At 51.6% G+C, this 26,008-nt stretch overlaps 1 protein-coding gene across 1 annotated transcript in view; it reads left to right on the forward strand.

Annotated features, from left to right (window-relative positions):
- DPH5 (diphthamide biosynthesis 5) overlaps window positions 1–26,008 on the forward strand; it is an 843,469-nt gene that overhangs the window by 122,826 nt on the left and 694,635 nt on the right. The window contains exon 2 of the mRNA XM_069641565.1: window positions 22,242–22,366. Coding sequence (XP_069497666.1) covers window positions 22,242–22,366 — 125 coding nt within the window. The remainder of the gene's footprint in view (window positions 1–22,241; window positions 22,367–26,008) is intronic.

Raw genomic sequence — 26,008 nt, forward strand, 5'->3', positions numbered from 1 at the left:
ACGCTCTGAGCAGGCAGAGCACGATCTCTCACGAGTGGGAGTTGGCTCAGGAGATTCTCCTGGAGATCTTCGCCCTTTGGGGGACCCCTCAAGTGGATCTCTTCGCCTCCAGTGTCAACCGGAAGTGCGAGAGGTTCTGCTCGCGGGAATTTCCTCCAAAAGGAGCCTTAGGAGACGCGTTCGTGGTGAAGTGGTCATTCCCATTGCTGAACGCGTTTCCTCCAGTCCCCGTCATCCCGCAAGTGCTGCGGAGGTTACGGAAGTTCGGTTCCCGGATGATCCTCATTGCTCCGGCGTGGGCTCGGAGGACATGGTACCCGGACCTTCTCGACTTGTCCATCTGCCCTCCACGTCGTCTTCCCTACCGAGATGATCTGCTCTCACGGGAGGGGGGTCAGGTTCTCCATCCAGAGGTCAGATCCCTCAACCTTCACGCTTGGCTTCTGAAAGGTTGAGGTATAAGGATTGGGACCTCCCTGAAGACGTGTTGGAGGTGTTGCTCTCGGCCCGACGGCCAGCAACAAAGTCTCTGTACCGTTGCCGTTGGCGTAAGTTCTGCGACTGGTGCAGAGTTCAGAATGTGGATCCTTTTGCATGTGACATCCCCATGGTTCTGTCCTTTTTACTTTCTTTGGCCCACAGGGGCTTGCAAGTGGGTACCATTAAGGTTACCTGACGGCGCTGTCCATCTTTAAGCGCTCGTCTGAAGAGTGTTTAAAATCCCTTTGATTTCACAGTTGTAACGCTCACCTGATTCCCACGGAGGCGTGGGTCTTGGCAGGAAGGTGTCTGTGACTCGAAAAGTGATGTGCAGGACTCGATTGGCTTCTGGGGTCGAACCTCTTCGCACTGTGTGTCGAACTCGAAGAGTGAGGTTTCTTAGATGGGTGAATGCTGGGCTCTCCATCTGCGTCTGGTGCAGGGTGCCGTTGCCAGTTCCTTCACTGGTGAAACATTGGCCTCTTGAATTCAGAGGATGGTTACTGTCGCACGAGCGGTGAGTTTCTGGACACCTTTTGTCTTTATAGTCTTTAAATGCGTGGCACGTTAATATTGAAGACTCTGTATAATGTTTTTCCCTCATGTATTGCAGGACTCTTGAGATGGAAGATGGAGTGAAGCGCCTGGAAATTCGTAAGTATGGGAAGCGCTCTAACTGTCTTTCCTTGCAGCTTAGTTCGTGTTAAAGAGACGCCGGAGTATTCGCAGGCGTTTTATTGCGACGAGCGTGATGGGCGTGAGTAAATACCTGCTTAATGTCTTTTTCTTTGTCTTTCAGATGTTGGTTTGCAGCGCCGGAGTCAGCGGAATGCTAGTAAGTTTTAACTATACTTTGTCTTCACAGGCGACGATGCAGAATGAAGAAATCCGGAATTCACAGCGTGCCGGTAAGTATAACAATGCTTTTGTCTTTGCAGGCGAAGGTGCAGCGTGAGACACGGCCGCTGCCGATGGATCAGGTGAGTAAGCACTGCGTGTGAAGTTTGTCTTGCTAACCTGTTGTTTCTTGTCTTTTGCAGGTGCTGATGTTGACTGGATACAGGAATGGTAAGTATAATTCTTGCAGGTTCAGGATCGAAAGAAGAAAGGCTGGAACAGACTCGGTGAGCGTTCTGCTGCAGATGCAGAATAACGCGAAGCACGTTTCATCTATCGGGTGTGGTTTAAATAGCCTTGGAGTGATGAGACGTCTTCTTTCACGGCCCCGCCTAGGTAAGAAAAGAGTTCCAGTTTCCAGAAGAGTTCCAGTGCTGTATCCAAGGAGTGGAGCTGCCCCACCCAGGTAAGAAAGTAGTTCCTGTTCACAGAGGGCTTCTAAGTGGCTGGTAAGTAAGCAGCATGGTCTGCTGCAGGTAAGTCCACCCAAGCACTTTCACACCAATTATGAGCCCGGCGCTTCCAGTGCCGGGACCGATGGTTTTGATGAGCCTGGTGCCACCGGCGCCAGGACAGGGTCCAAAAGGTCCCAGTAGGGACCGGCTGGTGCCTAGGATTGGGGTTAGGGGCCTGCTTCCAAGGACGTTGGGCTGGTCCTGGCTCCTTGGAAACAGTGATCAAGACACAGTTTCTGAAAGGGCTCCCTAATGTGTTCCCTCCGTCACCTTTCCTGGTGCCCGGTTGGGATTTGAACCTTGTTCTCAGGTTTCTAACGGGTGCTCCCTTTGAGCCTTTGCACTCTTGTCCTTTGAGACTGTTGACTCTTAAAACTGTATTTTTAGTTGCGGTCACTTCCGCTCGCAGAGTGAGTGAGTTACAGGCACTTTCAGTTAAGCCTCCCTTCACTGTTTTCCATAAGGACAGGGTTGTCCTTAGAGTCCCTCCTTCTTTTCTTCCAAAGGTAGTGACGGAATTTCAATTGGCCCAGAAGGTTGTTCTTCCGGCATTCTATCCTCCTCCGCATCCTGGTAAGGAAGAGGAGAGGCTCCATAGGCTTGATCCTAGGAGAGCTTTAAGCTTTTATGTTTCATGCATGTCCCGGGTCAGAGTGGACGATCAACTCTTTATTGGTTACGCTGGAAAGCGTTTGGGTCAAGCTGTGACGAAACAGACTTTGTCTCGTTGGATTGTTTTGGCCATCTCGGAGTGTTACCGCTTGGCGGGTAAAGACCCACCGGCTGGCTTGCGGGCCCATTCTACCAGGGGTATGGCTGCATCTACTGCCCTGCAGAGGGGTGTTCCTATTTGCAACATCTGTGATGCAGCCACCTGGGCTTCAGTACATTCATTTGTACGTCACTATTCCCTCGATTCCATCCGAGGACAGGATCTGGCCTTTGGCAAGGCGGTCCTTTGCTCTGCTATTTGATTGGCAATTCTAAATTTTAATTCTAAATTCTTTCCCTCCTCCTTGCTCTGGTACTGCTTTGGGAGTCTGTCATAGATATGGAATACGTCGGAGGACCCAATCCCCTCGAAGAACAAGTTACTTTCTTACCTGGTAACGTTCTTTCGATGGGATGGTCCGACGACGTATTCCATATCGCTCCCTCCCTACCTTCCCCGCTGCAGAATTTCTTATGCGATTGCATCTTACGTTCCGCAAGGCTTTGTGTCTGACTGGCAGTAGACTAATGTCACACGTTCTGGGGGAAAAAACTACAACTGAGGCTACGGGCGTCGTGCGTCTACTTATCACATCGGATGACGTCGGACGTCGGGGGAGGTCCTCGACGACGGCGCATCGACGTCATCGATGCAGGACGCAGATGCCGAAAAAAGTTTCCGAAGCAGCACAGCTGTGGCGATTACCTGTCATAGATATGGAATCCGTCGTCGGACCATCCCATCGAAAGAACGTTACCAGGTAAGAAAGTAACTTGTTCTTCTCTGCCTTGTCTTCAAAATCTCTCCATGGTCTCCCCCTTATCTCTCCTCCCTCCACTCTTTCTACTCTCCCTGCCGTTCCCTTCGTTCAGCTGACCATTTCCTTCTCACTGTACCTCTGTCCCCTTGTGCGCCTTCCCGTTTCCGCTCCTTCCAACTCCAAGCCCCCCTGCACTGGAACTCCCTACCTCTAGCAATCCGCTCTACCCCTACCTTTTCCTGATTCCGCACCTCCCTTAAATCTCTCCTTTTCCGTTCTCCTCCTTGAAACCCCTTCCTACTTCCCCTCCCTCCTTTATCTTTCCCCTTGAATATCTCCCTCCCCTCCCCTACCTCCCACTCTCACCTTTTCCCCTTCCCTCCTCCTCCTTACCCCTCCCCTTCCCACACAGTCCTACTCCACTACTCTCCCTATTCCCTTCAGTTAATTGCTCTTCTTACTGTTTTGTTGACTGATTCATATTGTAATTTGCTTCTACCGTTATATTGTTTGTTTCATGTATCAAGTTGTTTAATTGTGCAGCGCTTTGGTGTAAAGCGCTATATAAACAAATAAATACAAATACAAATATATAAGGAACCGTGACCACAGCCCCAGAGAACCCTTGCGTATTGAGAGTTTGGCCAGATAATGGAAAATCACCTTTACGTATAAATGACCTCTCCGCCCCCGAGTTCACCATGAAGATGAACTGTTTGTTCCCTATCTCTGTCCCCACCAGTGGTTCATCTTCTGGATGCAAGGTAGTGAATAGGACTGGACACGCAAGTGCCTTCTGTGGGCTGTCCTAGTCTGGATAGGTGTCTGTTCCTGGGCAAGAAAATATGCTCTCAGTCAGCACGCATGCTCCCTGATAAGGTGCAGGTGCGCTATTTGGGGCGGTGCTGAAGGGGTTATTGTTTCATTGGGCCTGTTGATCTGCAGAATTTGAGGTGCTAGTGTCGTATAGGAGGTGAAGGGGTGACTGTGCGTGCTGCGGGGGTGCCTCGTATGCCCCTTGGGGGAGGCCGTTTGGGCTTCCTGAGTGGGGGTGCCCATACTGGTGTGGGGTGTAATAGGTTTGGTTGTATTGATAGTTCCCTCCCTGCCTGCTGTGGCATTCCCGTGAAAAAAGTGCTGCCACCTCTCGCAGGACCAGCATTGCCCTTGGTTCCCCCCTCTGAGTCCTTGTCCTCCATATCCCCCCACCCCCCTCTCTTCCCCCGGAGCCCACCTCGCCCTCTTGACGGTCTTCCTTGCCATTGGGGTCCCATATATTGTTGTTCACCTCCCCAATGCTCTTGCCCATTGTCTGTCCATACCACTGCCATTCTCGCTTGTGTATCAACAGAGACACCCCCTTCCTCTCCCAGCTGTTGGGCGGTGCTGCTGCTACTGCCTTGAACTTCAACAACTTTGTCCGCACTAGTTTTGCTTCTTCAACTAATCGCCTCTGAATAGTTTATTTTTCTCTTTTTTTGATCCCCCTACAGTGATGTACTATAATGTTCTGAATCTCAGGCCAGCCCTTCGCTTCTAACCCTGCTATCTTGTCAAGGACCTTCTGTACTTCCTTTGGGAGGCCTCACTTAATGATGAAATGAAATGGGGAGGTAGACTGGTCCCAAACGGGCACATCTCCGCTCGACACGTTTCTTGGACCCGGAGAATGAACTGCGCAGCATCTTCCTCATCCCCCATGGTGCATTGCATTATGGAATGTAAGTCAGGGGTATCATGGAAGGTTTTCTGCAATCAATCCCAAACTTGTGCTCGGACATAATTAAATAACGCCCCATCATGAGTATCGTTACTTATAGTCACACCCGGAAAACCTGTGAACACCCACACTGAGTCTGCTTGATCACCCACTGCAGACAGCAAGAGGCGTTTAATATCTCTTATGGCAAGGGGCACGTCTTCAATGTTTTTCTCAAAGGCATAGATCAATTTTTCCGTGCCCGCCGTAAGTGGGGGGGGGGGTTTGAGGTTGTTGTTTTTATCCATCTGTGCCCACGGGACATAGTGGGGCCGCCCCGCTCCCTTGTAGATTAGAGGCATCTGTAGTTTCGACTTTATTTTCCCACTCTTTACTCCTGTTTCCTTCTTTTTGGCCAGGGCCATCTTTCCAATTCTGTTTCTGAGCCTCCCCTCCCATGTATCTTCCACTGTAGGGGTGGCCCGCTGCACTTGTTGTATCCCTCCTGAGCCACCCTCTTTCGATTTGTCAAAGTCACTCAAATACTCCTCTCTCACCGATACCACAGTGTCATACGCCACACTATTAATTTCCCCTTCCTGCTCTACTCGTTCGGCCTGTATGAGCGCACTGTCAATCCTAAAAAGGAAGACTCCCGATTTTCATTCATCTTCTGGTATGGGAGGGGTGCCTCTTGGAAGTTGGGGCTCTCCCTCTGATCCTCGTGCTGCTTCACATATAGCTCGTAATCGAGCCAATTCTGTACGGGTGGAGGTTAATGCTACCTCAAGGTCTTGGGTATTTACTGCTGAATGGGCAGGGGAGGTGGTGGAGGGGTGGTGAGGTGGGGGTGGGGCCATGCTCGATGTTACTGGTGTACCAGAAGTTGAGTTTGAATATCCTTCTGCTGGCTTGGTGAGCAATGGATAGATTTCCTAAGGCTCCTCCTCTCCCTTATCCGTTTCCCCCTCAGTTCCCCCGCCACTATTGGTTTTTCTGACCCTTTCTCCTTCTTATTTTTTTTAACTGTTTTTTTTAATTAGTTTTGCAATACAATCAGTACAAGAATGAAACAACAACAAACAAAAAAAGAAGACCCTTTCCCAAATTCAAAACCAAGCCCCAACATAGGGCAACAGGCCCCCCACCTTCTTCCATGAAATGTATACAGTGTGCTCTGCTCGTCAATGTACCATAAAAATCTCCATTCCCTCGCAATCAAAACCAAAACTAAATGTTGCAGGACCCAGTGCACTTTAACAATTTAAACAAAATGCAAACACCCTGGCCAATCATGCAGATAGATCCTGGTGAATTATGATCTCGTAAGATTTGTAAGGGTGGCCTCCTTGCTATCCCATATCAGAGATATACCCATATGGTACGATTCATTCTTCATATAGCTTCTGAAAGCCACCCAGTAGTCTCTGGGTCTACTTATGAGAGTGTTTGATGGTACAATGTCTCCCTCTGCTCACAGATCGACATATTATTGAGCCAGAGCCGTACAGTAGGAGCTGCAGCTGCCCCCCAGGCCCGCGCCCCCAACGTTCTAGGAACAACGGAGGCCATGCCAACCAAACGCTTTGCACTTCGGGATTCCAGATCAATCAATGCCGGTAACCATGTCTCAGGTGTGAATGGGATAGGCTCCTCCACGATCTTCTCCATGACTTCTGCCACATCCGACCAATAAGCTTGAATCCGAGGGCAGAGCCACGCCACGTGATAAAAGTCAGCCGAGTGCTGGTGGCATCTCCTGCAGGACGACGATCTAAGGAGGAACACATTGTGCAAATACAAAGGAGAGTAATATACTGATATACACATTTAAAATGAATCATGCAAAACCTGTTTATGGAAATAGTTTTAGTCTGGGAGAGGATAGACAACCATTAAGCCTCTGATAATGACTTTGCCAGGCAACCCTCCCATTTAACCTTGTACTGAGGCAGGGGTCGGGGACCTATTGACCGCACCAAACCATATAAAGTGGATACCCCCTTTCTAGAGGATGTTGGCGTTATAACGAATTCCAACACGGGGGACACATGGGGGGCATTAGAAAACTTGGGCCATTTAGCTCTTAAGACCTCCCGGAGGCGGAAATATAACAGCAGGGTGACTGGTGAGTATTCGCCCCTAACCTTAAGCTCCTCCCATGCTATAAATCTGCCGCTGGGGGCCATGTCCCCCAGAGAGTGGATCTGAAGGTTTTGGAAGTGCTGAATGAAGATATGTTCATGTGTAAGGGGGATGTTACGGACTCTGTACATGGCCATCGAGGGTGAATACCGGGACCCCAACCCCGCCCACTTTGCCAACTGGTGCCATGCCCTAAGGGTCACCTCTAAGGGCTGTACCTCCGCTCTCAAGTGGCGCTCGCGGGCAGCCCACAGGAGGCCCCTAAGGTCATCAGGCTAGATGATAGAGCGCTCAAGACGTGAGTGATGGATATTACTCGTGGGAGACCACCACCAAATGGAATATTGTGTCTGAGCTACTAAGTAGTATAAGAAAAGGTTGGGAACATCTAGTCCTCCTTGAGAGCATGGGCTGCACATTGTACTCAGCGAAATACGGGGTCGTTTCCCTGCCCAAATGAACTTAGTCATCATAGATGTTATGCAATTCCAAAAAGTCGCGGGCGGCCAAATCGGGACGTTGATAAGGACATATAATAATTTCGGTAGGATCACCATTTTGGACAAAGAAATGTGGGTGGCCTGTGATATTGGAAGACGCATCCATGTGTCTACACTATGTTCCAAGTGCTGTAGAGGGGCCATGTAGTTTTCCTTGTATAGTTTGGATGAGGACGTGGAAACCCTAACCCCCCCCCCCCCCCCCAAGTATCCAATTCCTTGCGGACACCAAGCAAAAGCCTCCTCCACATCTTGCGGGGAAACCCCCCCACCCCATAAGCGGAAGCACCTCGGACTTAGTCCAATTTATCTGGAGGCCTGAGAGGGCACCAAATGAGGTGATTTCGTCCAGCATGGGGCGCAAATTGACCTGGGGATTTTTGACATATAACAACATGTCATCCGCGTAGAGAGAAACGACAGATGTGTATGATCTAATAGTCACACCACAATGGGAATGAAACTCCCTCAGGGCACATGCCACAGGCTCGATTGCCAGTGCAAACAAGAGAACGGAGAAGGGGCAACCCTGCCTAGTACCACGAGTCGGATAAATAGGAGCAGATTGGATACCATTGGTATAGATCAGAGCCTGTGAGGCCGTATAGAGTAGGCAAATCCAGTATAGGAACTGGTTGTCAATACAGGAGCGCCGGAGAACCTCGACCGGAAAAGGTGTTCATCAGCGACAGTGGCCGAAAGGACGAACACTTCCTGGGGTCTTTATTAGGTTTAAGCAACACCGTAACAAGGGCAGTCGTAAATGAGGAATGAGCAGGTCCGGGAATGTTTTATACAGTTCTGCCGAGATACCGTCCGTACCAGGGGCCTTACCATTCGGGAGTTAATTAATTACCTTGAGGAGCTCCTGCTCTGTAGGGGGGTCATTAAGAAGCGCCTGAAGCTCTGGATCCAGCCAACCCAAAGCAATCCTGTCAAGATATTGGGCGATATCATCATGCCCTGCAGTGCTTTGAGTAGCATATAACCTCTCATAAAATTGCCGGAAAATCTTGTTAATCCCTCCCGTTTCCCTATCGGGAACTCCCTCAGAGGATTCAACCTCTATAATGGGTTCCAAATGTTGGTCCTGTCTAATGGCCCACGCCAGAATCCTACTTGGACGGTCACCCTCCCTATACCTGGCAGCAGCGATGGGGTCCCCCAAGAATCTGTCCTCACTCTCCATTAGCGAGCGGACATCCTGCCTTTTGGCCACCAATTCAGCCTGGAGCGTGGGGCAGTCCAACCCGGCTTGCAGTATCTCCATACTTTTAATTTCTTTTTCCTTAGATGCGATGGTACTGCAGATACTTTTCAAACCCCCCTGCCCCCCTGCGCAATACACCACCCCCGCAGGAACACCTTAAAGGTCTCCCACACCACCCCCTGGCTGGGGACCGAATCCTTATTCAGCTGGAAGAACTCCGAAATGGCTTTGCGCAACTCCTCCCGGAACACCACATCTTCAAGCTCCCCCGCCCGAAACCTCCATCTAAGGTGCCCATGACGGGAAGACGGACCCACAAACTGTACGAATACTGGAGAGTGGTCCGACAGTGTACGGGGGAGTATTTCCGCCCTGCTGTATCCACGGACTAACCCGGGAGACAAGTGAATATAATCTATTTTGGAACTACTACCATGTACACTGGAGTGAAATGTAAATTCCCAGTTGTTAGGATGATGCAGCCAGCCTACCAGTTAACGTGCGTATCTTGCCCTTTTATGCATGTAAATATGGCAAATACGGACCATTTAATTTTGTCCTGCGAACCGTGTACGCTTTGATTTATTCATTAAAAAAACATACTTTCCACCACTAGATGGCAATGAAGCATTTCTTTTGTCAGCAGCATAGCCTTCTTATGCATGATGGTGAATTTCCAACTGAAAGACCAAATCTGTGACAGCTAAGCGAGCAACACAATAATGCACGCAACTTTTTAAAATGTGTTCATACCCATAACGTATGTGTTGGATAAGTTTTACTCTCTTGCAGAGGAGAAAACTAATTTTTACTCTCTTGAAATTGCATTTACGCTCTAATTTGAAAAATCATGCGTAAAATACTCCCACCTCAAAATCTTATCTGGAGCACTGGATGCAGCCGCCAAGCATCAGTCGAGGCATTATCCTCTGCTATAGACTGCCACTTTTGGGCGGCTCTGGTGAGTGGCCTCTGGGCTGACGTGGACCTATCCATCTGGGAAGAGAGGGCCAAATTGAAGTCCCCCGCCCATACCACTTCATACCCCGGGAATGACCGTATATGTTCAGAACATGTTTGAAAAAACTCGGGAATCATAATTAGGACCATCCATGTTTATGAAAAGGACAGACCATGCTGCAATCTCCCCGGCCACCAGGACAAACCGGCCCTTATCATCCGAGACCTGTCTATGCAGTCTAAATTCCAATGACCGATGTATATAAATTGCAACCCCCCCGAGAGTGAGTGGAATAGGAAGATCCGTACCTGTGGACCTCCCAACCCGCCAAGGGGGGGAAGTTTATGCTCCCTCCCTAAATGAGTCTCCTGTATACACAGAACAATGACATTATGGTTCTTCACATAGTTGGAGATTAAGCACGTCTTTTTCCCGTTAGTGAGACCCTGAATATTCCAAGTGAGCAAATTAATAGACCTTACCGGAGCTACCTGCTCCCGAGGGAGGGTCACGTTTTGCATGGATTGCAGGTGTTATCCCAATATATTGCCACAGACGATACACCAGGTACATAATAGTCAAAGTATGTCAGTAGTATGTGACGAGCACTGAATTTCATGGTCCTGAAAGAAGGTTCCCTCCACTCCCACCCCAGAGAACTGAACACAACCAGTTGTCCCCAACATACCCTACCCTCCCCGCACACCAGAAACACCAACCTACCGGCCATAGTAACCCACCCCCCTCCCACATAACTTCAGCTACAAAACTTTGCCCCAATTAAGTGCCGCTGGGCCTGGGGGGGTGCCGGCGACTGCTGTGCCTCCCTTAGGCGAGAGGCTTGTGTACCACTTATATCATGTTGCATGTTATTACCAATCACCATTTAAGAAACAACTTATGTCAGCCGGTGCCCTGGGCATCCCCTAATAGAACCAGGGGACTGCGAAAATATGTACCCAAAAGACACTGGCCCCCAAGGGCAGTTATGGAGAGTGAAGAGGCGAGAGAACCAGGTCCGGAAATTCAGAGGCAAATCTCTCCGCCGACTCGGGTGAAGTAAAGAATAAGGTTTTCCCCTGATGCACCACCCCGGGTTTGGCAGGGAACAACATTGAACAGCGAATATTTTTCTTGCTCAGGGTTTTTTTTTGCTGCCTGAAAGGGTTTCCTTAGGTCCTGAACTTGCTGACTGAAGTCCGGAAAGAGTCTAATAGTTGCAGATCCCCACCGAAGGGTCCCCTTGTCCCGTTCAGCCCGCAGCAGAATGTCTTGATCTCGATAGTTAAAAATGCGAGAAATTATAGCCCTCTCGGCCTAACTGCTAGGGACCGGTGGGCCCGCTCCACCATAAACAGATCCGTAACTGGTGGGTTATCAAGAATCTCTTTGAGCAATTTCTCCACAAATAACTCCATGTTATCTATCGGGGTAGATTCCGCTATTCCTGTTATCCTTATATTGTTTCTTCTCGACATCCCTTCTAAATTGTCATTCTTTGCTGCCACCTTTTTAACCGTTTGTTGTAGGGAGGCTACCTCGCTGAAGTTCAGCTATTTTAACCTCGCCGTCGCCAATCCGGTGCTCTGCCTCTGACATCCTTCCACACAGTTTATCAATTTGGACCGCAGAGACGTCTACTTTGCAGGTCAGTGCGTCTATCTTAGCACCCAGGTTGTCCGTGCTGCTTTTAAGCGCCAACAGAGTTTGATTAAGGGATGAAATATCCAGCTGAGAGGGGCCAGCTTCACCTCCCTGTTGTGGTGGGTCCGGCCTGGCATACTGTTCTATTTTAGATTGCCTCTTCTGGTTTCCCATTATGAGGGACCCCCACCAAAGGGTAGTGATTCAAGCTCTGAGCACCCAGGAGGCTATTAAATTGGTGGAGCAGGGGAGGATGCCGAGGCCGCCCACAGATAACAATAGAAAATTTGCTAGACTAAGACCTCCGGCACTCCCCCAGAACCCCAAAACGCAGACAACCAGGTAATAGGTGATTTACTGCCCCATGCAGGCAATGTCAGGGTGGCGCTCAACTGCGAGGATCTAGACGAGCCTGACCTGACCCAACAAGAAGTTATGGAGGATCCCAGTCAGGTGGAGCAGGGGCTATAAGATGTTGGGAGTGACAGCCCGGCCACCCGATTCAGCAGGGTCCATTCAAACCAAAGGAAGGACAGGCATGGTCATTATGGGAGAACTCTGTGTCGCTGCAGTCCTCAAAGGGCCGAAAATGGGGCAGAGAGACAAAGACCCAGGCGCCACCACGGCTGGGTCCCCAACACTATGCAGATCCACCAAGGCAATGCGGGGGCCAGGGACAATAATGCTGCTGGCCAGTCCCTGCTCCCATCCAGAGGGGCATCTCGCCCAATGCCGACCGGGGACCCCGGCACTCCAGTAACATAGCTGGGAGACAGTCTCGACTCACCGCATGTAGGGTGTTTCTGTTGCGGCACCCGCCGCCGCAATCATGCCGCACGACTCTGCAGGCAGGCCGGAAGGCTGGCGGCCGCAGGACGGAGCAGGGACCATGGTCGCTGTCCGGGGGGAGCTGCCCATCATCCAGCCCTCGGCCACAGTCACAGTCTGGAGCAGCGAAGACAAGCTGGCGGGGCAGCCGGGCAAGGCCTCCCCAAGCGCTCCGTAGTCTCTGCCCCGGAGTGGAAGCCTCACGTCCCCGTCGCGCCTCAGGCGGGATAGCGAGAAGGATATGTAGATCTCCGGACCCGGTGGGCGCCGAAGCGCTCGTCCTCGACCACGAGAGCCCCTCCAGCCGCAGGATGCCCTCCGAACTCTCCCCAGGCAGAGGGTGGATAAAGCAGAGGTGCATGTGCGCCCACCAGATACCAAGCCTCTCCTGCAACGACGGGAACTGCTGGTGGGGGATGGGATTGGCACCAAATGAAGGCTCGTAAAATTGCAGAATAAACCCAATATTAGTCAGACCTCAGGTCCCGAGCTCCCAACATCTTGTGCCGCAAGTATTCTGGTTCACTTACCCAGGCCTCTGTAAAACAGCAACTTGATTTTTATATCGGTTTGATCGCCATATGTCTGAGCCTCTGCCGGAGCGCTCTCAGGCCACGGCCATCTTGCTAGCCGCGCAACAGCGCACCCCTTCTTATTTGTAGCGGGAGTTTCTTCGAACATTCTCCACAAATCTAACACCTCCCTCCTTTGTATTTTGCTGTTAGGTACGTGGATAGGGGCTCTAATATTCCCTTATCAAAGGACCCCTCTTCTGGCCAGGCATGTAACAGACCCTCCCCCTTTGTTTCTGTCACCCATTGACCATGATACTTTTTAATTTGCTCACTATACAGGGGGAGGTGTTTGCAAATATGGGATATTGGGGTGTCCAGCCCTATGGCTAAGTGACCTCCAGTTTCTTTTTTTTGTCTGCAGCTCCCCCACTACTCGTAGGGACACTTCCCCTCGTGCTCTCCCCTGTCCACTTGGGGCATTTGTTTCTGGACAATCGCTACATTTCGAACAATTGTCTCTCGAATGTGAACCTGTGTTACACATGAAACAGTTTTTTTTTTTTTTAACTTTCGTTTTTATTGGCATTTTAAATTGTACAAACAGGCAAACAAGGAAAAAGAACCGTGGATCCCCCCCCCCTCCCCCTCTCCCGCCCCACCCCTGGATCCCCCCCCCTCCCCTGTGTCCAGTTCAACGTGTTCGTCTTGGGAGACTCACGGAGCTGCCGCCGTCTCCCTTGTCGTAGAGTCGTTGCGATGCATAACCACTACATCAGTTGGCTGGCTTCTGGCCTTCCCCAGGTCCTGGGGCCCCAAGTTTTGGTTGACCTTCCAAAAGGGAGACCTTCCCCTCAGATCCGGGGTGAGGGGAGTTTCGAAGGGTTCAGTGTACGTCCCATCCCCAGGATTGCTGGACACCCGACCAGTCCGTAAGAAATGTGTTCATTTTGTTATTTACCATGGCCGTCAATTTGTCCATCAAAAACATGTTTTTGACCTTTTTCATCCAGTCTTCCTTCGAGGGGGCCTCCGGGCTTTTCCATTTCTGTGCCAAAGCCACTCTTCCAGCCCTTAACATCGTTTCCCACATCCTAGGGTATCGGTGCACCTCTGTGTCCTCTGGGGGGAGGCCCAGCAGCATCGTCAGGGGATTAAGTGGAATACGGGTCTCAGTCACTTCCTCCATCCAGTCCCTCACTTGCTCCCAATATGTTTGGACCTTCGCACAGTGCCACCACATGTGGCCTCTGGTCCCCGTCTCCCCACACCCTCTCGGGCACCTTGGTGATACTCCCGGAAACATCTTGGATAGTTTTGCGGGGTCTCTGTGCCATCCCTGCAGTATTTTAAAATTATGTTCCATGTCGGCGGTAAAGAGATTCCCATGGAATGCAATTTTGAAGATCCTGGCCCAATCATCCTCGGGGATTTGGGCACCTGCCAGACCCTCCCAGAACAGGCGAAAACTCCTTCTGCCCTGAAGGTTGTACGTGTTGAGGACCCTGTACAGACTTGATACCGCCCCCTTCCTGGAGGTCGCCAAATCAAGGAGCTTCTCAAAGGGGGTCAACTGTCTTCGCAGGTTGGAGCCCCACGATGGGTCACAGAGGATGCCCTTCAGGCGAAGGTATTCGAAGATAGATATTGGATCACGACCTAGTGCCTCCCTGAGCTCCTCATACGGTAAGAATTTGCCGTCCCTAAACATTTGCCCCGCCCATTCCATCCCCCTGTCTGACCAGGTCTGGGAATATCTGAACCCTCTTCCTCCCAGGTTAATGGGGTGTCCCCAGAGGGATGACATTGGAGACGGCCATGTGGTAAGGTGGGCGGTTTGAGGGCCTTCCTTCCAGATGTCCCATAGTACCCCCAGGGTCGGGTGGGCCCGTAGACGCCCTGGAATTTCCTTACGAGGAGTCCACAGGAGGTCGCGGACTTTGTGGGGGTGAGCGTCCATGTCCTCCAGGTAGGACCAGTATGTTCTCAGCCCCTCCTTCATGTGCTCCAGGAAGACACGCAGTTGGGCAGCACAGAAGTAGAGATGGAAATCTGGCAGCCCAAATCCCCCCTCCTCCCTTGGTAGGGTCAGGACGGCCCTTCCAATTCTCGGGGTTTTGCCTTGCCACACAAAGTCACGGACCCCCGATTGCAGGTCTTTAAGGTTCTGTGTCGGGACCCTGGTCGGGAGGGCTGTGAATAGGTACAGGAGTCGCGGCAGGACATTCATTTTGACGGCCGTCATTCGGCCATACCACGAGAGAATCATTTTGTCCCATCTCCTTAAGTCTGCGGTGATCTCTGCAATCATGGGACCATAGTTGGCGGGGCCCAGGTTCGACATATCTCTGGGGATGAGGACCCCTAGGTATCGTATAGCGACCCTCTCCACCTTGATCCCTCGGAATCTATTCTGGGGGTCTAGCACCGGGTCTGTTTTTCGCATTGGGAGCAGGACTGATTTAGCAGTGTTTATTTTTAGGCCCGAAAATCGGCCGAAAGCCGACAGCAGGGCCAGGAGGGGGGGGAGGGAAGAACCCGGATCCACTAGGTAGGCCAGGATGTCGTCCGCAAACAGGGAGAGCTTAAATTCCATCTCTCCCCTTCTTATTCCCCTAATGTTCGGGTGCGCTCTAACCGCTATTGCTAAGGCCTCCATGGTGAGGACATAGATCAGGGGGGAGAGTGGGCATCCCTGCCTTGTTCCTCGGGAGAGGGGGAATGACCCGGACAGTATCCCGTTTACCTGTACCCTCGCTGTGGGGGCTCTATAAAGTGCAGTTACCCAGCTCATGATATGGGACCCAAAGCCCATTCTTTGAAGTAGAAGCTCCATATAGCGCCACTCGACCCGGTCGAAGGCCTTCTCTGAGTCCAGTGAGAGGACGCAGGCGTCAAGGTCCGATGCTTGGGCAAAGTGAAGCAAGTCTAGGGTCTTGCGGATGTTATCCGAGCCCTGCCTCCCGCTTATGAAGCCCACCTGGTCCCCGTGAACTAGCTTCGGCATTATGCCTTCCAGCCTTTTCCCCACCACCTTGGCCAGGATCTTCACATCTACATTCAACAATGATATGGGTCGATAGGAGGAGCATTCTGTGGGGTCTTTCCCCTCCTTGGGCAAAACTGCTATCACTGCTCCCATCATAGACTCGGGGAGTATGCCCCCATCGAGCACTTCATTAAAGACCCTCACCAAGTATGGGATCAAGGTGGACCGGAACTTTTTGTAAAAGAAAACTGTGAAGCCGTCATCCCCGGGGGAGGTTCCCACCCTCATCCCAGAGATCACCTTGTCCACCTCATCCTCTGTGATCGGGCCCTCTATTCCTTCTGCCATATCTCTTGTGAGGGATGGGATCTGTATTGAGTCAAGGAAGGTTTCTATCTGGGCATCGTCCCCATCATATTCTGAGGAGTAGAGAGTTGTGTAATATTGGCGGAAGGCCTCACCGATATGGGGAGGGTCGTTGCCAAGAAGCCCCTGGGTGTCCCTCACCTCCCTCACCCTTCTATTCCTCTGGACCTCTCTCAGCTTCCATGCTAGGATCTGGTCCGCCCTGTCCCCCTTTTCATAGTATTTTTGTTTAGTTAGTTGAAGGCACCTTTCTGTCTTATGTAGGAGCAGGTCTTTAAGCTGTAGCCTGCAGTCTTCGAGGGCGGCCACCTGCTCTCCCGTTAATGGGTGCCCCGGAGAGCTCGCTGGCTGGAGGCGGGATATCCTATCCCTCAGAGCCTTCTCCTGTATCCCCCTCTCCCTTTTCTTTTGGGCCCCAAGTTTTATAAGGACCCCCCTCAAGGTGGCTTTGAAGGCGTCCCAAAGCGTGTGGGTGGCGACCTCCCCGTTGTCGTTTAGGTCAAAGAATTCTGTTATGGAGTCCAAGACTTCCTGGGTGAGGACCTCATCTTTTAACAGAGCGTTGTTGCACTTCCAGCGCCCTCTGTGGCCTCTGCACCACCCCATTGCTATTGTGACTTTGACCAAATCATGGTCTGACCAGGGAACAGGGTCTATTCTGTAGCCTGACACATAAGGGCTGAGTGACTCCTCTACCAGGACGTAGTCTATTCGGGAGAAAGAGTTGTGTATAGCTGAGTAATAGGTGAAGGAAGGGATTCCCCCTCTGGGGAGAGGAATTGTATCGGATAGGCCCAGATCCGCGTTTACCCTCTGGAAGGATTGTGCCATAGCTTCTTCTGTGGCTCTGGGAGTGAGGGGGTCTACCCTTTTCCTGTCCCTAGTCGGGTCAAGGACCATGTTGAAGTCCCCCCCCACCACTAGCGGGCCCTGCACGAATAGTCTGATCCTGTCACTCACCGATTCCCAGAATGAGGCCTGACCCTCGTTGGGGCCATATACTACCGCCAAAGTGAGGGGGGAGCCCCGTATGGTGCCCCGGACCAGCAGGTATCTTCCCTCTGGGTCTTTTAGGATGTCCGCCTTCTCGAACCCTGCGTCTCTGGCTACCAGGATGGCCACCCCTCTCTTTTTGGTCCTGTGGGAAGCGTGAAAGACCTCCTCGATTCCCCCCCCGCGCAGCCGGGGCTCCTTTCCCCTTGCCCAGTGCGTTTCCTGTACAAACAGAAGGTCCAGTTTAGCCCTCCTAAACTCCCTACAGACTAGGGATCTCTTCGAAGGGGTATTCAAGCCCCGAACATTTAGGGAGCCCACCCCCAGGGCCGGCAGTCCGTCAGCCATTGTCTATGGGTTCCATTCTAACGGATGGCTGCCTCGCAACGGATCTCATCTCTAACTCCCCGTGAGTTGACTTATGGACACTTTTGACGTGTTTCCCCAACTGATCCCCAAACCCCTTCCCAGACAAACAATCCCCAACTTGTTTTGATCCCCCCACCCCCTGCCCCGGCGTCCAGCCAGTTAGTTCAGCCATCACTGGCGCTTTGGCCGGACCACCAGCCTGCCCCTCTCGGCCAGGCCATCATTAACAGGCACCTTATAGTGAGCCCCCCCCTCTATCCCCCCCCCGATTTTGCTCACCCAACTTGCTTTGCGTGGGGATTTTAGTTTCCTCCTCTTCTCCTATCTTTTTGCCGGGTTCTTCGCCCTCAAGAACACCCATTCCCTCCGGGATCTCCAGCGGCCTCGTTCACCCTGGGACTGCCCGGCCACTGTCTCTCAGAGTCATTCTGCTCCCCTTCTTTCCTTGGGGAGGGTGTATTCATCCTCCTGAATTTCCTCGCTCCTGACTTTTTCCGTCTTTCTCTCGGCGGGCCTGGGTCTCCAGCTCCAACTCTGGCCGGCCCCCGCGGTTCTCGACGGGGCGCTGGGTCTGAGACATAGTCCTGGATAGCCCCCTTGATGTCTTCCTCCGAAATCAGTGTCGTTCTCTGACCCAGGTACTCGAATGTCAAGGAGAATGGGAAGCCCCATCTGTATCGCACTCCTTTTTCCTTCAGCATCTGTGTGAGGGGCCGGCACATTCTCCGCTTGGCCAGGGTGTATGCTGAAAGGTCCTGGAATATGGAGATCTGGGAGTTGTTGTAAGTGATCTCCTGGGCCTTTCTGGAGGCCTCCAGCACCCGCGTCTTCTCCAAGTAGTAATGAAACCGAACCAGAATCGACCGGGGGCCCCCTGCTCGGCCTCCCGCTCTATGTATCCGATCGAATATGAGTTCTGTGGTCATCTCTTCTTCGAAGAGGAGGGCGATTATGTTGCGTACTACTCGGGTCAGCTCCCTCTCTGTTTCCCCCTCCGACTCCGGGACCCCAAAGATCCTGAGGTTGTTTCTCCGCTCCCTGTTTTCCAAATCGTCCATCTGTCTTGACCTCTCCTCCTCCCTTTTTTCCAGGGCGGCTAGTCTCATGTTTACCTCTACTTCCAGGGTGGCCGCTGAAGATTGGTTGGATTCGACCTGAAGAAGTCTGTCCTCAACTGTCTCGACTCGGCGGTCCATTTGTTCAAACTTTTGGGCAATGTCCGCCCGCATATCTCGGATCTCTTGCAGTATGGAGGCAAATCCCCGCTCCATTGCGGCCGTAGAGGGCGCAGGGGGTTCCAGATGGGCCATTCTCTCTCCGTGGGGCGGTTCTGTAAAGGGGGGGACTGGGTCTCGGTAGCGATACTTTTGCCGGTTCTGCTGCCAGTCCATTAGGTTGGCCCCCCGGGTACTCTGTCAGGAGGGTTATCTCGCTTCCTAGTGGGCTCACCTCGTTGGACCGTTGGTTTCCCCTCGGCGGTGAGGCCCCTCAGACCTGTTGCGCGCCTTTATCCAGTCTTGGCAGTTGACCCCGGGCAGGCTCTCGCCCCACCGGCGGCAGGTGGGGGTCTCACTTCTCGGGCAGTCTCCGAAGCGCCTCCGGTGCACCTCGGTTGTCTTTCCAGTAGGTTGATTTCCCTCTGGAATGGGGGGGGGGTGCTCTTGCCTCCGCTGGGTAGAGTGCTGCAGGTTTTCCGTTGGGGGTCCCTCCTGGCAAGGTGTGCCGTCCCCCCTCCTTCCGAGCGGTCTTTCTGGGCTTTGGTTGATGCCCCCCCGGGAGGTCCTTGCTCCAGGGCGGCCACCGCAGTCTCTCCCGTACACCTCTTTAGTGTTTCAGGCACTCGATATGCCCCCTCTGAGATGGGTGGGGGGTGTTTTCGCCTCCACGGAGTGTTGTGCTGGTGGCGTCACGTTGGGGTCCTCTCCTTCCCCCCTGGGAGCTCTGGGTGCTCCTTGTGGGATGCCCCCGGGCGGGCACACGCCCCGCCTGCCCTCGGCGGGGGCCACACACCCGGGGGGGGGGGGTGGAAGCGGGTCCCGGCGAGCCCCTCCGGAGCCCACTGGGGGTGGGGGGAGGGGTGTGTTGTGCAAGCTCTAGGCGGCGGGTTGCAGGCCCCGCTAAGGCTTCCCGTGCAGGATCGTGCTGGCAATGAAGGGGAGCAGGGGGAGGGGGGGGCTCCACGGGTCCGTCCCCCCTCCGTATCTCGTACCTGGCAGGCCGCGGCCTCCCTTGGCGCTCCTGTAGTGGCGGGGGTTTCCTCGCCCCAAGGCGTCCTGGCTCGCGCCTCTTAAAGGGGGAGGCGAAGGCTCGCGCCGATGGGCCCGCTTGCTCCTCCTCGGGCTGCGTTCGCGGCCTGCTGTGACGATCCCGCCACTGCCGCCGCGTTCTCGGATCTCCGTCGTTCGGCGGTCCCCGGATCTCGTTGTTTCGCCCCGGGGGGGCACTGGGGGGGCGGCTTTACGTTCGGCCCGCTTGCGCTCCGTGGGGGGGTCTCGGGGGGGGCTCAGACCCCGTACTGACCCGGCCTTAGGAGGAGCTCGCAAATCAGGCTGCCATTGCCTGTGCGCCCCCTGGTGGCCTCCATGAAACAGTTTTTAAACCAACGAGAACAAAAAGACGAACAGAAAACAAAGCGTAACCGAAGTGGGCGAACAAAGTGGCTGTTTGGCTGCCGGGCCCTTGGACTTCCTGGATCTTTGTTTTGGGACTGCTTCTCTGTTGACACTTTGAGACGCCGTCGGCGAGAGGAATCCTGTGTGCCTGCCTCAACACGGCTTTTGTTGGACTCCCATTCTATTGGAATCAACTACTCTGCCCCGCCTCTTGCACAGCCCCCAGCCCACCTCCACCCACGTCACTTCCTATTAATACCTAGGTGCGCGCGCAACTGAAGTGGGCGAACAAAATGGCTGTTCGGCTGTTTGGCTGTTCGGCAGAACGGGTGAGTGGGGTGGTGGTCGTTATCAGATATATAGAAAGCTCACTTCTTAGGCAATATGGCAACAGTGTTGAGGAATGGGAAAGTATGCTCAGTAAAGACTCCATGCGTGGCACTGACCTTGGATAACAACTCGCCTCTTGCATGCACAGGGACAGAGGTGAATCATTCCGGGAATCCCACGAAAGCATTCAGTTTTGGGAGGGGGCGGATGGACAAAAAGTTAAGATTCACACTATAAATACCAGGTTGGAAGAGGAAAGTAACTTGGATTTGAAAAGTGAGGAAAATGAAGAAAAAAAAATGCTGGTATTAAACAAGAGGAGGAACTCTCGTATATGCACTCACAAATGCACACAAAAATGAGGGGGCCCCCTCTGGGGAAGGAAGACATATCCTTCGTGCAATCAGGCTTGTCCTTTGAATCCCAGATCCCCATTCAGTCTAGCTTCTTGAGTATAAGAGAGCCGCAAAACCAACAACTAATTGAGGAAGTAAATGTCATGATTCCTGCCCCTCATGTCCCCAGCTCTCCAAGATGTCAGGCTGGAGCCAGGCCACGATCACCTACATTGGCCCTCAACGGCCTCTCCATCCCTCCAAAGACCCACTTCGAGTCAGACTTGGTGCTTGTGGCACCAAACTCACTCACTCCCATAGGATAACATTGGGGATTGGACTTGTAGTGCATTGATGGGGACAAGATGGATGCCCCCACATATTTCAGTTCCCAGAACTGCATGTGCAGTCTAGTCTTTTGGGTGTGGTTCAGCCCAGAGACACCTGGGATACCCAGAGACTATTTAAGCCACGCCCAGGCTGTGAAACATGCTTTGTGTTTTCTGCACCTGCAGCGTGACACTCGCCGTGTTCGGATTGGTCTCCAGTAGGCCTGCATCATTCTTCTGCGCTCATCTCCTACAAGAACACTGTTAGGAACAGCCTTACCTTGCGGCGCTTCTGCCCATCATTCATCGCTTCTTCTGCTCTGACTCGCCAAACAAAGTACTTTTCCACAGCAGGTTGAGATTTGTAGCATTTCTAAAGTGCTTAACTGCCATTGGCATGTCCTTGAAGCACAAAGAGAGTCTGGACCGACGCTTCATTACATAACCCAGCCAAACGTTCTATCATAAGGGCAATATAATAACGGATGTGATTTAAGAGTAAACGCTAATGTTGGGAATAACAAATGGTGTGCTTGGTTGGGTTGGGCTGCGTATTGCGAGTATTCACATTCGGTTGCTTGGATGAATCAGAACTGGAAAATTAACATGACGTGTTCAGCCTATGTACTGATTCTGCGTGTCACAATAAGTGTGTGGCAGTTGCTATCGCATACAACTGTCCCAGTGCAGCCCTGAGTTCGGCAAATTAGAAAAATGTGTTTTAGTCTAATGAAATGACTTTCAATTACCATTTCCTTTTAGGGATTTAAGAGCGGGGCCGAGGAGAGCATGCACACTTTTATGCATTTCATTTAGAACCGGTCACTGGTATCATCCAATAGTCCTTGTTTTTGATGTGAAGAGGCACGTAGAGATGTCCTTTATTCCTGATGCTACTTCTGAACCGCTGGGAATTAAATGAAATTAGTTCTCGTAGCCCCTGACTCACGTCTGTCTCATAGCAGTCCCATAGCATGCTTAATTGAAAAAGGAGGACCTTTTGAAATAGGTGGAGCAGTAACCTTGTTTGGCTGAAGGCATTGCAGCTAATGGCACTAGACCAAATACAGATGGATCCCTTTAATAGCCATTGTCTGTTTTCCTTTCATCCCTAGGAAGAATTTTATGGCAAAGAAGTAACTCTTGCTGACAGAGAGACCGTGGAACAGGAAGCAGATGAGATTTTAAAGGATGCTGGGGTTTCGGATGTTGCATTCCTTGTAGTTGGTGATCCGTTCGGGTAAGAGTAAATAGCGTGTTGGCATCTCTATTCCTGGAACTATGTGTGCACTAAATATACTACCATTTCTAACTTGGAATTTACTGCTGCTTTTCCCCAATGCTAATATTATATCCACAGAGACTGTAATGTGTGAGGTTAACGAGTAGTCTGCTGCCTGCTCTTCCAAAAACATGTATGTTCAGGAAGGAGATGTTGAATGAAGAGGTGCTCGTCTTCTACATTACATTGTTAACTACAAAAGAAATCTTTGAGATGTTCTTACACAAAAAGGGTAACCTCTCTCTGTTTGGCTAACCTACTGAAAATAACTTAACAGAGCAAGAATGAAGGCTTCAACACTAGTTGGATTAAGGCAATTGAAAATCCACTTGTCTAGTCTCTAGAAATGTAAGGTGTAAAACAAATGTTTTTTTTTTTAATACAACTTTTTGAAAAAGCCTGTTACAACACCTCAGTTGATCTAATGTATTCTCCACTATGGGGGGCGGGGGCTAGGGGTTCTATGGATGCTGAAAGGTACTCACGTTCTGAGCTACACTTGTCATTTTGAAATCTAACACAGATTGTTCAACTGAATAAATGTCCTTGATTTGAGTGGCAAGAATATTTCCTTTTCGTATGGTAAAGCACTCGTCAACATATTGACACTGGTAGTGCCCAGACTTGATTATGCCAATCGTCTGTACCTTGGTTCTCCGAACTGTGCAATACAGCACCTGCTGTGTATACCCCCTAGAGACCTCAGATCTACCTCTGGTCTTTTATTAGTCGAGCCAAAAGACAAGGGAATTTGGACAGATGGTAGGTCCCTTAGTTATTTAGCACCTCCTCTCTGAAATGCCATTCCATTTTAACTCAAAGCATTTTTACATTACATTTGTTAGATTTCCAAAAGAAGCTGCAGACTGTGCTTTTACTAATTGCTTTGGCCGTTAATTGTGGCACCTCCAGCTCAGCTCACTGGTTACCCGTTATCTCCCCACCAGGGCGTCACTGACTTGGCAGTGTGCTTTGCAAGCAACACAATGTCATAATAATGCACAATATTAAAAATTGCTAGATTCTGTCGCATTGGGAATTTCGACCGCATTATGGTGGAGGCGGGCCAGGGTGGAGGCATGTTGGGGAAGTGACGTTGGGCTGAGGCAGGAAGCCTCACTTCATAAATCAGAGTTGAGACCAGGACACACAGCGTGGCCCTCCATATGTTTGCGCGTTGCCCACTTGTCGTTTGCTTAATAAAAGGCCCCCAGCAGCAGCGGCAGTGCCGCCTCAACATTGGGGATGACCCTCGCAACCTCGGGGGAAGCCTCTTAACGAGCTGGACAGCGCTCCGTCACGTGCCGCAAGTGCAGCCTGCTCTTTGCATCTCGGGCCGGCGGCGTTGACGACGCGAGAACCGTAGTCCTTTTCAGCCCAGGCAGCGGCAGAGCTATATGAACCTTTGTTCACCTCTTCCGACACCCGACGATGAGCGGGCGTGCACAGAGCCTGCCAGCACCAGCCCCACATGCTGCGTTCCGACTAGAACAGCTGTGAAACTCTGCAGTGATTGAGATCCTGCCACGGGCAGTGGCACATGCAACATTTTGTGTGCAGTCACAGGCCATTTTGGAGGTGAGGAGTGGGAGGCATGCTCAGGGGAGCAGCTGCTGTATCCCTAAAGACACCCTGTGTGGAAAGTGCATTTTGGCCTCTCACCCAGTTGGCCAGGCCAGCAGTCCAGTGCACACACCTGAAGGAAGCCACTGCATATTGAAGAAACATCAATACCGGGCAAGGGGTAGGATCCCCAACACACACCAGAACCCACAATGTCAGATGATAAGGTGCCTGTATGGAACCCGCCCTTCAGAGGTGTTTCAGATGGCCCAAGAGGATGTTTCTCCCTGGCAACTGCCTATAGCATTCAACCTCACTGACACCAGCAATCTCGGCCCATGGTGGATCTGCTGGACGAAGGACTTTAAAGTATATGTATGGGCAATGGGCCTCATAGATGACGAGCAGAAAAAGAAAGTACTGACCCTAGCAGTAGGGGCATCAGTGCGAGACATCCTGTACAAACTAGTTGATGAAGAAGTACAGTGCTGAGGGACCAGGAATCGGTTAAGAAAATAGCTCCAACTTCCCAGGACAACACCAGTAGTCCCAACCAAACCTGTTTCCAGTGTGGGTACGAATTCCTCCACAAGGGCACGTGCCCTGCCCTGGACCAGAAACGTGAGGCCTGCGGCTGCGATGTCGACTTCAGGGTGATAACCCACCACAAGGGACGTCCCCGAGGAGCAGAAGACGACACCTGAAACACCATTCTGATGTCCAGAAGTCAGATTGTGAATATCGGAGTTATCACCCAGCCGATGAGCAGCAATCTAGACGATCATACAGGTCCCCTGACAGAAGAGGATCCTACAAAACGAGGAGGAAGGTACGATACGTGGAAGTGAGATCACAATCGGGGAGTGATTCCTCATCCTCTCTGGATGATGAACGGAAAAAGAGTTACGAGTGGTCACTGGGCAACAAGGTTGCAAAGGAACACAGCCCCACATTAGTCTTGAAACTCAGGGACACCCTGACTGAGTTCTTGATTCACACCGGCACAACGATAAACGTCATGAGTGAAGATGCCTATAACTGGCTACTACATCTGCCACAACTGAGGCCGTCCATGGTGGACATATTCCCATATGGCTCCAACACACCACTGCCAAGCAAAGGGATGTTAAATACAGTATGCGCACACAAGTCGCACACGGCCCACATCCAGTTGCATGTGCTCTCTACCGAAGCTAACCGTGGATGCATACTGAGTTTCCGAACTGCCATCGACATGAGCCTTGTCCACATCCTATATCACATGATGGCCCACAAATACCTGGCACTGGATGGTGATGTTGTGAAGGCATTTCCCCCGATCTTCAAATGCCTCGGGAAGCTGTGTAACTGCAAGGTGTGTCTCCACATCGACCCGACAGTCAAAACGATGGCATAACATTATCGGGGTATCCCCATCAACATTCAGAAGCAGGTGGAGGAGGAAATCCGGCATCTACTGAATCTCAACATCATCGAACCAGCGGTAGGTCCCACCCTGTGGATCTTGCTGATAGTACCGGTCCCAAAGAAATCTGCAGAAGGGTCCATTCGACTTTGTGTGGACATGCTCCACCTGAGCGTAGCCATACAGCGGGAATGTTACCAGGCCCCCAGAATCAGAGACCTGGTTCACCTTCTTAATGGGGCAACTGTGTTTTCCAAGCTGGATCTCAACAAAGGCTACCCCCAGCTGGAGCTTCCCCCAGAGTCATGCTACATCAACATGTTTGTGACACACATGGGGCTATACTGCTACAAAAGGCTGAATTTCGAGATATCATCAGCAGCAGAAATGTTCCAAGAGGAGATTCACCAAGTCATCGAATGCATCCCAAACTGCCTTAATTACAGCAATGACATTGTAGTCTTTTGCAAATCTTCTCAGGGGCATGACGATATGCTGCATCGAGTGTGTCTGGCACTAGAGGCTGCGAGGGTGACACTTAACAAGGACAAATGCACATTCAGGAAACAAACCCTGAAATTCTTCAGACACATATTTTCAGAGCAAGGTATGCACCCGACCCTGATAAAGTT

Source organism: Ambystoma mexicanum, chromosome 1q (genome assembly GCF_040938575.1).
Source record: "Ambystoma mexicanum isolate Mex_15411 chromosome 1q, UKY_AmexF1_1, whole genome shotgun sequence".
Lineage (NCBI taxonomy): Eukaryota > Metazoa > Chordata > Amphibia > Caudata > Ambystomatidae > Ambystoma > Ambystoma mexicanum.